The sequence below is a fragment of the Periophthalmus magnuspinnatus genome, chromosome 24, assembly GCF_009829125.3.
Source record: "Periophthalmus magnuspinnatus isolate fPerMag1 chromosome 24, fPerMag1.2.pri, whole genome shotgun sequence".
NCBI lineage: Eukaryota > Metazoa > Chordata > Actinopteri > Gobiiformes > Gobiidae > Periophthalmus > Periophthalmus magnuspinnatus.
Window position 1 is genome coordinate 6,532,580 of NC_047149.1, and position 14,690 is coordinate 6,547,269.

At 40.3% G+C, this 14,690-nt stretch overlaps 1 protein-coding gene across 4 annotated transcripts in view; it reads left to right on the forward strand.

Annotated features, from left to right (window-relative positions):
• The window catches only part of slc24a4b (solute carrier family 24 member 4b), a 97,796-nt gene that overhangs the window by 20,112 nt on the left and 62,994 nt on the right, over positions 1–14,690 (forward strand). For all 4 annotated transcript variants that reach the window (XM_033991237.2, XM_033991238.2, XM_055232362.1 and 1 more), the window contains exon 2: positions 7,181–7,294. In XM_033991237.2, coding sequence (XP_033847128.1) covers positions 7,181–7,294 — 114 coding nt within the window. The remainder of the gene's footprint in view (positions 1–7,180; positions 7,295–14,690) is intronic.

Here is a 14,690-nt window from a genome sequence, read left to right on the forward strand (position 1 = left end):
TAAAATGACTTAAAGCTCACAAGAATCAGTTTTTTTGAGCTTTGTACCTTGTTATGTTGTTCTCTCATTAACAACAAGAGATTTTAGATGCCATCCACGCATGCCTCAGTAAGATCAGTACGTTAGCTGTAAGATTCTGTGCAAGGCTCCACCCACAAGCCTACGTCGCCCATGCTCCCACACAACACGATTCTCCATAAATATACAAAAACATGATACAAAACTGTACACAACAACTTCACAAACCTCATGCGATGTGCCGTAGTTTCATTAGCGGGATGCTCGCTGATTGTAATGTGATTGCGCTCTGAAGGGGGAGTGACGCATAAAGAGAGGAGCAACGGGAGAGGAGACTCAGAGCATCAACAATAAAAGTGAAACTTATAAAACATGTCAATATGTTGTTTTCGGCGATTACAGCATTTTCAAAACAATAAAAAGTAACATGGTGATCTAAATATGTTATGTGTTCGGAGTAAAATACCTCCTCTTTAAGATGGAGGAGCCAGGCTGACCTCCTCCTCTCGGTGGTGGCCATGTCTGATGAAGTTATCCAGAGAAGAATAGGCCTCAGTTTATCACAATGCAGCTGCAAAGTTCATTCACTTGAACGCAACAAAACAAAATGTCACAGTGGTTAGATCAGCGGGAAGTGGAGAAAAAGGAGAAATTCGAAGTGGCAGTAGAAGTAGTATTTGCAGTAGCAGTAGTTGTACTCGGAGTAAAAGTTATTAAAACTTCCACAAAAACATGAAAATCACTTTGGAGGGAGAATTATTGAATTGTGTTATCTTAAGATGAGATTTCTTTTCAAAGTACCTCTCTACTCCAACAACAAAGGTTAAAGCCACACCATGCAACATTTTAGCCAAAAACTAGACTGAACTAAAGACAAAAGACAAAAAACGTCCTTGGTGTGATTGGGCTTGCATTTCCACAAACCTGATTCTTATTTTACTCTGTTTCCATGGAAATGTAGTTTCTTTGGCTATAATGTTAAATGGTATAGGATAAAACATATATCTCCATAGAGAATATTCCAATGTATGGTTTCTGTTTCCATAGAAGCATGTAGGTGACGTGCCAACTCCAGAAAGTTGCACAGTGTTGCTTTAAGGAAAGGTACTGATTCTGCTTTTTTTTTTTTTTTTTTTCTTTTTACATTTTTATCTTTTATCATTAGTTACCAATACACGATGCTTTTTCAGTTCTGATACCGATTCTGATACTGTAGCTTACCTAATATCAACGAAACCAGCTCAGAGACTGAAAACATTTATTTCCTTAAAACAAAACAAAAATAAAATAAAACAAAACTGATCCAAATGTGTTTCCAACTACAGAACGGCTTTGTATAAATAAAAATTCAAACATTCTGAGACTTTCTGGACAAACGACGATCAGTAAATCGTCTTATTACATCAGTTTAAATGTCTAACCAGGATATCGGCTGAATCAATATTTGGAAGCCGATATCCGATCCTGCATATTTTTCAGTATCATCGTCGATATCTGATGCTGTGTGGAACATTCCCGGCAAAGCATTAACATTAAGACAAGCATAAACATCGGAAAAATGTAGCATCTTTAAACAGCGTTAGAATTTGGTCAGATTTCAAACAAGAAAGTACGAGTGTGCAGCGTGGTTAACGGCATCATGGTGGTCATCTCTCTCGTGCCATAGCTGGAGAAGATTCGTGGTTCAATTCCCTGGCCATTCTGTGTAATATAATATGCTCATGTTCTGCCTTTATTGGAATTCCTTTGGTTTTCCCCATCAACCCCTCTACCCTCTCCAGCTCTAGGTACTTCTGACCAGTATGGCTCATGGCTCAGAGGTAGTTGGTAGAATTTGATTGTGCTTTCACTGCATTCAACCAGAAAAAAAATTCATTGTTCTAATCTGAGGTTGTAGGGCGTGAGGTTGCCGGTTGAAGGGCAGTTGGCTGAGTGGTGGGAGGAGCAAAGCGGCAGGACAGAAGCATTCTCCCTGTGCACAATCTGTCTGTGTGCTACATGCTGCTATCTGACCTGCCCTAAACAAGCACTCATCTCAATACAAGAGACGTTATGGCTCAGATTATCAGTTTAAAGTGCTGTTAAACTAATTTAATGTAGTTCCCTCATAAAAAAAAACATGATACAAAACATGACAACTTGACAAACGTGATAGTAGCTTCATTAGCGGGACGCACGCTGATGCTGTTGTGATTGCGCTCTCAAGGGGTGTGACTTGGTGTGGAGAGCAAAAGGAGAGAAGATTCACAGCGTCGAAAACAAAAGTGAAACTTGAATAGAAAATCAAAAATACATTGTTTTTGGTGAATTACTGCATTCAAAATAATAAAAACTAACATGGCGATCTAAATATTCTATGTGTTAGCAGTTAATACTAATAATAATAATAGAAGTAAAAAAAAAACCTTCTCTAAACGGATAATTTGAAAACTTAATTAAGTCATTCAGAAATAACCCAAAATGCATTTTATTTTAAAGTGGTCTCCACAGTATTATTTATGACAAATGCATTTCATTTGCAGTGTTCTTCCTTCTTAAATGACATATTATGCAAATTTGAGTCACTAAATTCGACTAATTTGGCTCACCAAGTGATAATAGTGTTCCCTCATCATTACCTGACAAAAAGCTGTATTTACACTAATTCATGCCAGTGCAGAGTTTTGCCGTGACGCTAAAGCTAGCAACCACTAGCATGCTAACACATGCATTTCCTGATTATCAAACAGTAATTTGATACAGACAACAGGCATTAGACTTATTTTAGTCTCAAAAGGTGCTTATACAATATATCTGTACTGGGGCAAGACACATTTTTCTCAAACATATGTAGTTTGGCACGTTTAAAGGTCCTATATTATACAAAATGAATAATGTTGTTACCGCATCAAAAACATACCTGGAGTTGTGTTTTGTTTCATTCACATGTTTGCTTAACCGTTTATTATGAATCTATCTACATCTCCAAAGCTCAAAATGCTCTACTCCACCTTGTGATGTTATGCAGTGGTAGTTTTATTAGCTTTAGTATCTTTATTTCAGTAGAGATGGTCAGTTCAGAGCTAAAATTATCCAAATTATTCTAGTGATTCTAGTGTATGGAGTTAAAAACACAATGGAGCAACAGAGTGGAACAGAGCGTTTTCAGTTTGAGAGGAGAACTCAGCCTAAATATGCAGGATTTGTGTTAAACATGTGTGAATGAAACGAAACACAACCCGAGGTCTGTTTGTGATGAGGAAACATGGAGCAGTAAATGGCGTAACATGAGCCCTTTAATGAAAGATGTGAGATTTAGGCTTAGAGTTCTTCACAAAGCTAGAATCTAATAACTCTGTCTTGAGAAGGAAACTTGGTGTTAGCTGAAGCGAGCCCTTTGTACTGTGGCTGCTGTTTAATCACGAGAGACAGTCACCTGATCGGAGCAGCGGACAATAGCATCATGTGAATGCACTAAGAGGCCAAATGTGACCCCAGCAGCGTGAACGAGCCCACTGAGGAGCAGCATTTCAACACAAACCTATTAAAACTGTACACAGAGGACTAGCTTCCCATTGAAAATACTGTCATTTCTTGCTTGTATCGAGAAGTAGAGCTGTAGACTGGTGGTTTTGGGTGGTCATAACTTTTAATAGGTTACATGTTGTGGTTAATTTGACAGGAATTTTCCTAATAAGCCGTTGTGAAATAAGCCTTTTGTAAACATGTGATGCTTAAAGGCTCCATGTTACGCTATGTTCTGATTTGTCTTAACGTTTCCTTATCACAAACAGACCCAAAGTTGTGTTTTGTTTCATTCACCCATGTTTAACACACAAACTCTGCGTATTTAGTCAGACAGAAAATGTGGTGGTGGTGGTTGGATGGGCCAGTGGTGCAGATTGGCAGCCTTTCTCCAGTCAGTCTGCCCCAGGACGGCTGTGGCTTACCATCACTGTGTGGAGCGTGAATAATAACGGCTGTGTAGCGCTCCGAGAGGCTTTGACGAGCCTGTAAATAGCAGTACAAGTGTAGGGGATTATGGGTATTGACTAAACTATATTTGATTCATTGCTTTTATAGAGCTGTTTATTAATAACACATTTTTATTCTAATGTCTCTGCCTGTATTTGGACTTGTTTATTTGAGTTTGTTGCATTTTTGTGGGTTTGCTAGACATTCGGACTAATATAAATCGGGTTTATGTTTCTTATACGTTGCGTGACTTCAGTACAGAAGCACTGACCCTCGTCTGCAGCACACGGACGCTTTAAAACCCAGTTCAGAGCCGTGTTTTCGATCACACCACACTGCGGCTGCTTTCACCATCACTTTACATAATGATTTTGGAGTGGCGTTTGTGCGTGTCCTCATTACAGCAGCTTAAGAGCAGTTAAAATGAAAAATGAAAGTTGCACCCTCTCCTCCCTCTCTGCATCTCTCCATCCACCTCTCCACTCCTCACGCTCTACTTTCCTCCCCTTCTCTCCCATCGCCTCCTCACTCTCTCCTCTCTCTTACATCTCCTCTTGCTCTCTCCTCCCTCTCCTCTCCTCTCCTCTCCCTCTCCTCCTCTCTTACATCACCTCTTGCTCTCTCCTCCCTCTGCTCTCCTCTCTCTCCTCCTCTTACATCTCCTCTTGCTCTCTCCTCCCTCTCCTCTCCTCTCCCTCTCCTCCTCTCTTACATCACCTCTTGCTCTCTCCTCCCTCTCTTCTCTTACACTTCCTCTTGCTCTCTCCTCCCTCTCTCCTCCTCTCATACGTCTCCTCTTGCTCTCTCCTCTCTCTCCTCCTCTCTTACATCTCCTCTTGCTCTCTCCTCCCTCTGCTCTCTCCTCTCTCCTCCTCTTACATCTCCTCTTGCTCTCTCCTCCCTCTCTCCTCCTCTTAAATCTTCTCTTGCTCTCTCCTCCCTCTCTCCTACTCTTATGTCTCCTCTCGCTCTCTCCTCCCTCTTCTCTCCTGCTCTTACATCTCCTTTTGCTCTCTCCTTCGTCTGCTCTCTTCCTCTTACATCTCTTCTTGCTTTCTCCTCCCTCTCTCCTCTTCTTGTACATCTCTTCTTGCTCTCTCCTCCCTCCTTCTCTCCTCCTCTTACATCTCCTCTCGCTCTCTCCTCCCTCTGCTCTCCTCCACTCCTCTCCTCCTCTCTTACATCTCCTCTTGCTCTCTCCTTCGTCTGCTCTCTTCCTCTCTTCTTGCTTTCTCCTCTCTCCTCCTCTTGTACATCTCTTCTTGCTCTCTCCTCCCTCCCTCTCTCCTCCTCTTGTACATCTCCTCTCGCTCTCTCCTCCCTCTGCTCTCCTTCACTCCTCTCCTCCCCTCTCCCTCTCTCCAAGCCCCCCGCATAAAGACATAAGAGCGGCCTTTCAGTTGCGTTGCCATGGCGCACAGCAGCTCAAAGCGGCGCAGACCTGATTCAAACTTTTTTAACGGGATTAAAAGGCCTCACCTCTGTTAGCGTAGCATGTGCTGTTTGAATGACTCCACACAACATGCTAAATGAGACTTGTGCCAAATAATTTCTATGCCCGTTTCTATTGGAGCAAACGAACACTCCTCTGGCAAACGTGACTTGACTTCTGATTATGAATAATGTTGACTTTGATTTAGCCCAACACATTCCCGAATATTCACCATCGGAGGAAAAACGAACGCCGCAGTTGCCAGTAGAATAGCAGTGGAAGATCTTTGCCGTACTGATGCACTGAGGCGCCGAGCGGTTCAAATGAGGCAAAGACAATAGCTGCTCGCTTCAGAGTCGAAATCAATGAGACGTCGCTTGATACGATTTTGCAGAAGGAACTTTAGAATGTGGCGAAAAGCTCAAAATGGAAGTCAGATTGTATTACAAAGAAAAAACTGAAAGGAAGCTGGTCTTAAAATCTGTCTAGTTACTGCTTGCCTCTCACAAACCCGTGGGCATATTGCTACTATTCACGTGCATGAGTTTTAGAACGGCTTTTTCTGACTGTGAAATGGGGAGGATGTGATACTTAATCCTGTCACGATACTACATAAGCTTATTGTTCAGTATTTGAAAGCTGGGACAGTATTTTTTGGGGTCCTCAATACATATATGTACATTTTCTCTGCGCTAGTGGGAATTTTTTGTAGTATTATTAAACTGGAGCAGTTGAGGGTCAAACGTGTAACTTCTAAAACTCATTATAGACATACAAATTGGTGTTTCCTTACTCTTTACTGCTGCTCGTGTTGTGTGTTTTTTTTTATATATATATAAATTTTACATTTATAGTATTTTCTTTTTGAATAATTCTGCTTTAGTGTTTGTTTTGGCAAAAATTTGTTTGAATATTATCATTTATCGTCTATATTTTCTTCAGCAAGATATCACATTTCAAAGTGTGTTATGTTGACAGGCCTAGGTGTGTATCACATGTTTTATATACCGGTAGTGTCTTGTATGTGTGTGTTTTATGTACAGCACAGTGTGAGTGTGAGAATGATGATGCATTAACTATTGGAGATGGGGTTGTCAAAATATCGAAAATTGATACTAAAACTAGTATCAAAACTAGATCATTCGATTTATTTATTTTTATGTATTTATTATTATTTTTTTAATTTTTATTTTTTCATTTGAGCAGGTATTGATACAAAGAAAAAATCATATAGCTGGATAAATGTTGTATTTTTTTATTGTGATATTAGAAACAATACAAACAATAAAACACATTAGACATTTAGGGAGCGAAAAAGGATATATACATGACGTGTAAGAATGGTATCTGTTCTTATATCGGTGTGTGTGTATAGGAAGTAAGTAGCTGTATAAAATTTGACATGATGTAATAAACAATTGTTACACTGTTGTCTAAAAAAAGAGCTTTAATGGTTTAATGATGGTTTGGGTATCAAAGTCGGTAGTGAGTCTATTTCTTGGTGTCACAATAGTTTGAAATTATTGTATCATGACAAAACTAATATGGGACGTCTGTGTAATCTCATATGTAAGTACTTTGGGAGAATAATATACACATTACCTTCCATAGTCAACCAGTTCTCATCCCGAAGCCTCATATAAAGGTGCCAACAGTTTACTTGTGAATTGGTGGTCTTTGAACTGCTTTTGTGATATACTACGTTATATATAAGAAAGTTGTTGTGTACTGCCCTCTACATTGACTAACCTGTCGTTCCCCGTGTCTGTCCTGCAGGTCACAGCATGGTGATGGTGGAGGAGGGGGACTCGGAGGTGGAGCGCTGGGGCAGGCGGCTGATGGCGTCTACGCTGGAGAACGACACCATGCCCAAGAACTGCTCCCAACCAGGTCTGTAATGTGCAAATGTTTCCACAAGCTGCAGTCCGTCCGTTAGGCCAATATCGATACAGGGTCTTTGATATCGGTACCAGCTTATATTGATACTCAATACAAATATTCTATATGTTTTTGGCCGGTGTGTCCCATTCTCCTTTTTGAACATGCTGAGTCAAAATGAAAATGGTAGAGTGTTATACGGCTGTAGGTTTACGCAGAAAAGTTTTATTGGTGATCTTTACTTCAATTTAAGTAAAATTTATGGAAGCCAAATATCAGTATCTGCGATTATCGTTTATCAGCCACAGCAACAAGCCAAATATCACATATCAGTATCGACTCAATCAATCTATATCTGCCCATCTCTACTGTCCATGTTTTCTGTTATAATACAAGGCAAAGCTAGCGTTTCAACAAGGAGACACACTAATTCTGTTTTTTTTTTTTTTATACTTTGGAAACTGGAGCTGACAGTTGCATCATTAAGTATATTTTTAAGTATATTAAGTATATTTAAGTATATTTTTTTCTCATCTAGAGTTTTTTAAAAAGTGCTTTCTTCTAAATTGGACCTGATAACCTGGAAAGCCGCCTCTATCTCTATCCATTCTATTCTTTTTATAATTTTTTCCCCACTAAGTCCTTAAAGAAAAATGAAACATGTGCATATACACTAGTGAGGAAGAGGAGAGGCTGAAAGGCTGATGGTTCTGCTGCTGCGGTGGAGCTGGTTAATGGTGGGAAGACGGAGGGGGTAGAGTGCGTTTATATGAATGGGTTGAGAGGCAAATGCAGCTGCCTGTGAACACAAAATGACCTCCATTGCAGTACTTCTGAGAAAAAAAGCCCTGAATGAATTTGTACTCAAACTAAAAGTACAGTTACATGGCTAAAAATGCACTTTACTACTAAGACAAGTACTGCTACAAAATGCGTACTTAAAAGTATAAAGTATGCATGGAACTCAAAGTACTACTACTGCTACTCGAAGTACTTCTTACTAGTTGTGATTTTAGTGGCATTTGGGCCGCTTTTATACAAAACTTTATTATTTAAACAGTTTCCAGGTCCAGAGGCGATGCAGCTGTGTACTGGGACGACTGGGACTTGTGCAGTACTCAGTAACTTCTATGATTGTAAATGTGCCTAATTAGAATGAAGTACACGTTTGAAAATCTACTCCAAAAAGCACAAGCACTTCAAAAATGTACTCGATTACAGTAACCTGCTAAAACGAACATGCAGTTTTCACTTTTACATCAATGTTCCTTGGCAGTATTTTGTCCAGATTGTGCTGGTCTGGCTGTATACTGCTGCTCTGTGAAGCTGCGGGGCTCTTGCTGTTCTAAGCAGTGTTGGGGCTATTTAAAGGGTCAGTATTGATTGCGTTGCTGCGTCGCGGTGGTGCGCACACACACACAGCCTCTATCCCAGACAAACGCTGACACCACAGGGCTGGACTGCCTCCATCCTCATAGTGTCATCCTTCAGAACGGGGCACGGGGGATGTGGGAGCGGCGTATGGACACGGGGTGGATAAGTTTGAGTTCTGTATATGCTGCAGGAGGTGGTTAAAATGTTTGTTTTTGTTATAGTAAAAGAAAAGTTCACTCCTACAACTTTTTGTCCAGGTTACAGATTTGAAGACATTTGGCTGCTGATCTAAGCCGCTTCTTCAGTTCTGGTCACATTACTGGTGGACACTGTCTTATTTGACAGATTATAATTTTTCTTTTACTGTGGATCATACCTGGACGACTGATGGATTACACAGATGTTTTTGTGTGTTAGAAAATGTAATTTTTTGGCGTAAATGTGCACTACGTAACTTTTCTGATGGAAGACCTGCCACCTGCTTGTCTCCATGGTGGTTATGGTCTTGCCTGGAATGTTCCACAGTAGGGCATTAAAACTATGTCCATGAGTATAGAAGTAGGGCTGTAGATGATTACTCGGTTAATTGTGTCTTATTCAAGTTTGTACTAGTCTAATAATAATAATAATAACAATAATAATGATAATAACATTAATAATTATGATAATAATAGTAATAATAATTAATAATAATCTAATTTAGATTTATAAGGATTTCTGTGGGACAACAGTAATTTTCTGAAGATTTGGTATTACATTAGTATTATATGTAAAAAGGCTGATTAAACTTTATATATATATATACACGATGTTGTAGTATATTGTTACTTTTGAAAGGGTGAACCAGTTGCACTCAGGCTTACTGCTGTTAAGTTGCTTAGCTGTGCGATGAAGGAACATTAAGCACCAAAATGATCGTCGCCTCTCCACAGATCTGCCTGATGAGCCTGATCATAACTGATAGTCTATCTACAACATTATTGACACATTTTTATTTAACGCTTTTCCACTTTCAAGACACTCAAAACATTTTACATCAAGGAACCACTCAGCCGTTCACACACACTCGAGCAATTATCCAAATGATTCTAGTGAAGGTGTGTGGAGTTTAAAATCACAGTGGAGCACTTGCTGTGTTATCTCATGACATCACAAGGTGGAGTGTTTTTTGTCAGAGAAGAACTCAGCCTAAACATGCAGAGTTTGTGTTTTAAACATGTGTGAATGAAACAAAACACAACTCCAGGTCTGTTTGTGATGAGGAAACATACCATCGATCAGAAAATGACGTAATATGGGACTTTTAAACCTCAAACGAGACCTTTACAGACAAAATCGTGTTAATGGCTTGTACTGTTTATTTTTGACAAACAGGATCAGACCAGGGCTCGCAGTGTGTGGGAGGTGCTTTCAAGTGTTAGTTCGTGATCATAGTGTGAAGAAAAGCTCCAAATTAAACCTGCTTTTGTGCACGTTACATTAAGCGTTTAAACCAAAGTTCAAACCCCAAGTCTATAGTTTTGTTGTGCAGCTAAGCAAGGCACTTTTACCCCATTGTTCACTTTTTAGATCGAAACAAACATATTCCCCATGTTTCTTTTGTTTCGTCAACTTTTCAATCTTTAACACGACAACAAAAAAGTGTCATCTGAAATATATAAATTGTTGTTTTGAAGATATAAGGAGTTGGGAGTAGGAGTGTATTCCTTAGTTTCGAAATTGAGTTTGAAATATTATCGTGAGAGCACTAGTATGTACAGTTATGACCTCACCAGGATTACTTAAACACGCGTGACAAATATTAAAATCTCTTGGTGTGTTTTGGAGGTGCAAACACTCTACCGTGTGGTCAAAAGCTGTGGACTAGATTTAGCAGACTTATGTGGCCTGTTAAGTGCTAATGGAAGGAATGCCAAATGAGAGGCTTAGGTGCTGGAAGTTGTGCCCTAATCCCAAAGATTAAAGTATTCTTCTGGATCTTTCCGACATCTCCACGGAAGCAGCGGCGCGGACATGGCTCTGTCAGGCACTCCGAGGAACGGCTGGTCATGTGACTGCTCTTACGAGGTTGTCACATGACTCGGGCTGTAGGATGTTTAGTCGATTGAACAGTTGGCGTCTTAGTCGACTAAAAAGAAGGGATGGAGTGAGCGAGTTGAAGATTTAGGAGTGAATGATGAGTTTAATTTGACTTTAATACTGTTTTCAAGTTATTTTCTGTATTGTATTGGGCGAAAGTAGCTTAGTTGCTAGTGTTTGCCCACTGATCCGAAGGTCGACGGTTCGAATCCCGCTCTCGACATAAAGACTATTAGCTGAATGGTCAAATCCATTTACTCACAGCTTGGTGGCGCAATTCCAGCTCCCACAGATAAATACCTTGCCCCCAGTGAGTGGTTCCCTGATGTAAAACTAATGTCTTGAAGGTGGAAAACAGCTATATAAAAATGTGACCCTTGAACACTGTTTTTGCATAGACTCCTGTGCAGGGGTAGTCTTCTTGGCACATTTTGGTCTGATCATGTAGATGTTCTGCAAACGTTTGCCACGCCCCCTTTAGGGTCAACCAGTCGATTGGTAGGACATGTCTTTAGTCGAGTACAGCCCTACACGTGACCCCACAACATTCTAAAGAACCAGTAGTTTAACATTGCCATGAAGGGAAAGTAGTTAGTAGTTTTTACACCATACTTATAATCTTACATTTGACAGAGTAACAGGACAGAGGTTTATTTGAGTAAAGGTTTTGGTTACTCACCGTCACTAAATCCACAAGTGGCAAAAGCTTTATGTTGACAATATTATCACATATTAAGCTTGTTGAGCTTTTAACCACCTGTCTTGTTTCACTAATCCTGTCCATGTGATCCTTTGCCATTGAGCCTTAAAAACACTCCATTTGAATTTTCTCAGGATTGTGACGTCATAAGTAGAAACCCTGTGCCGTTTTAAAGTCCATGCATTATATTGGTATGTTTGGGCATGTCGCTTATTTCCAACTCGATTTCTAAGGAATAGACTTAATAAAACACTCTTTAGACAATATAAGGTGATTTTCAACATTAAATTGTAGTACTTTCTATGTGGTCTTATATCTGTGCAATTCCAGAGTCATCCAGGTAGGTTCCACAGTGGTCCGTGGGTGTATACTAGTCTATGTGTCTTATACTTGTGAAAGATACAGCTCAAGATCATTCTAAAGCGATTCGGGAAAGATTAATTTCTGTCTTGTAAATGTGACTCTTTTATTACCGACACTTGCTCAAATGAGTATCTAGGTTGTTTCATTTATGCCATACGTTGTCAAAAAAATAGTACTGATATGTTATTGATGGAAAAAAATGACAAATTGCTGAAAAAGCTACAAGTTTAATGTTATATAAGACCCTTTAGATCCAATAGAACAGAAAAGGCTGAGCAGTTGTTAAAGCAGATACTGTAAATCCACGGACATACAGTAGTAGTGGTTACTTCACAGGCAGCATCTTGCAGTACTTATCAAAGCCTGACCCAATACTGCCATGGTACCCCTACCCCTCCATCTCCCCCCTGGGTATAGCCCCTCACTGTGCCTGTATGCAGCACCGCTCTGATGTGGAGCGATGGAGGCCCTTCTATGGAGATTTATGCTTATTGTGTAAAAAACATGTGTGCAATCCGGCTTTTAATTAGTCTCATGTTTATGGGGGGCACTGGGTACAGAGTGATGCTATGGTAAAGTAGGGCTAGGAGGAGGAGGTGCTGTTGAAGTAAGTAGTAGTAGTTGCTGGGGTATTTGGCATAGAGGGTGTTGCTCTGTCGATTGTAGTTTGCAGTGAAAAGTTAAAGAGATTGTCCAGCTGGTTTAGTTTTGTACTAGTAATTGGATTGGTGGTGATTTTGCAACAGAAGCAGAAGTGTTGATGGCAAGTTATGAATAGTTTGGTAGTTGGTATTTAACTAAGACGCTAAAAACATTTGAAAGCACATTTTTGAAGTGTTTTTAAAGTTGCTGATCAAATTGTCTTTACTCCAAGGACGCCCAGTTGTAGCTGGATGTATTTGGGTGCGCAGGGCAAATGTATATATGTGTATTTGTATTAAGTAGTAAGTTTGAATGGGTGGGCGTCTATATCGTCTATAGCCAGAGGCAGCCCTCGTATCTTACTGCTAGACCTGTCACAGCAAATATGATACATGACTTAATACATGACGGCTAAAACAATATTTTTGGGGTCAATATTTATCTTGCGCACATTTTCTTTGCACTACTGGGAAATTTTTGGTTCATTTTTTTGCTATATGATGCGATTTGAGGCATAGAAGGTTGAATTAATAACTTCTATGACTTATTACTGATATAAACTACTAAAGTGGTCATTTTTTTAAACAAAATTATAGTTTTAGAATGGTGTTTGTGGATTAAATCTGCAGTTGGGTCAATGTGTCAGTGGAATAAATTGGTTTCAGTATTATCATTTATCGTCTATCAATATATCGTTCTCCAAAATGTATTATCGTGACAGGCCTAATTACAGCGATATATTTCTGGGTTGGACTCCTGGGCTGTCCTTTCTGTGTTGAGTTTGTATATTTTTCCCTGTGTCTGGGTGGGTTTTCTCTGGGTTTCTCTTCCAGCCGCACCAGGCTTATCAGCGGCATTGAAGGATGGAGCAAATGCAGAGGACACATTTTCCTACAGGGATAGTGTAGATGGCGTGTACCTTACCCTCGACACTCTGGTTATTTTTATCTTTATACCCTCTTGTAACATAGCTATAACATTTGCCAAACTAAGCTGTCCAAACACATATGCGTGCGTGCACTACCGACTCTTTGAGCATAAATCTCTCCTCTGATTACAATCCCATCTCCCACATGTTTAGCTCCTGAGTCACAGCTATCGCATTGTACCTCCCCCTTGATGAGTGCACCTGCTTCAGCCCGGCGCAAGACTCATTTCTGTTTGATTTTACAGAATTCAAGCATTTATGAGCGACTTCCAGCTGAGCAGAAAATGTGTCCTTTGATTTGCACACGGCCCAGAATACATGGTCCGGGTGCGTTGCTGATTGCGGTGACTGCGGGCCGAGTATGTATAGATCAATAATGGTTGGTTGTGTAAAAATATTCAAATAAAAGAAGTAGTTGGGACTCTTGCCGCAAAACGAGAAGGTTCTAGGTTGGATTTCTGGTCCGTGCAATGATTTCATGTTTGGTGTTTGCATTTTCTGCCTGGGTCTGGGTGTGTTCTTGTTTACGTATTATGCAAAATGGACTTTTAAGAGCTACGTTACTGTTTTCCCCTCTCACCTATTCACTCAAATTAAGTTTAGAGTGATTCCTGCATATTTAAGTAATCCTTCATTAGTTTAGGCTGGATCCCCGTCACATAACGAGAAAGTCCCAGGTTCGATACCCTGACAAGTTGGGGTCTTTATGTTTGGAGTTTGCGTTCATTATACTTGTAGGATTTCTCTGAGTGCTGAGTTTTTACAGAAAGTACTTTGTCCACTTTTGGGCAGGGAGTTGAGGCCTTCCAACGTTTAATTAAACAAGCAGTATTAATTGCTAAGCAGGGGCGGCGCCAGGAAGGGGGCTTAAGGAGCCCTAGCCTCCCCTAGAAAGGCCAATGCACCATAGCTCCCCCAAAGATTTTTGCCCCATTTTCATAGGTTTAAAACAGCGATGCAAACGTGGTATGAGGTAGAGGTACGCTCACTTCCAAAGCATTCAAATTAACATGTTAAGTGTGCACCAAAAACGTCTGCCGCCGCCCTGTTGCTAACACATAACATATTTACATAGATCACCATGTTACCTTTTGTTGTTTTAAAAATGCTATATTCGCCGAAAACAACGTGCTAACATTATGGGTGGGAAAAATAATTGTGTGTCTGTGTCCCGCCCCATCCCTCCCTCCCGTCACTCAGAGCAGCGCTGTAGGAGACCGCCGCAACCTGCATCTCTCATCCCCGTCGTCGGAGCTGTCCCCTGCGCGCAGTGGCCCACGGGAATACCTCTGTTCAGGATATGTCTGAGGCTTTATTTTGTT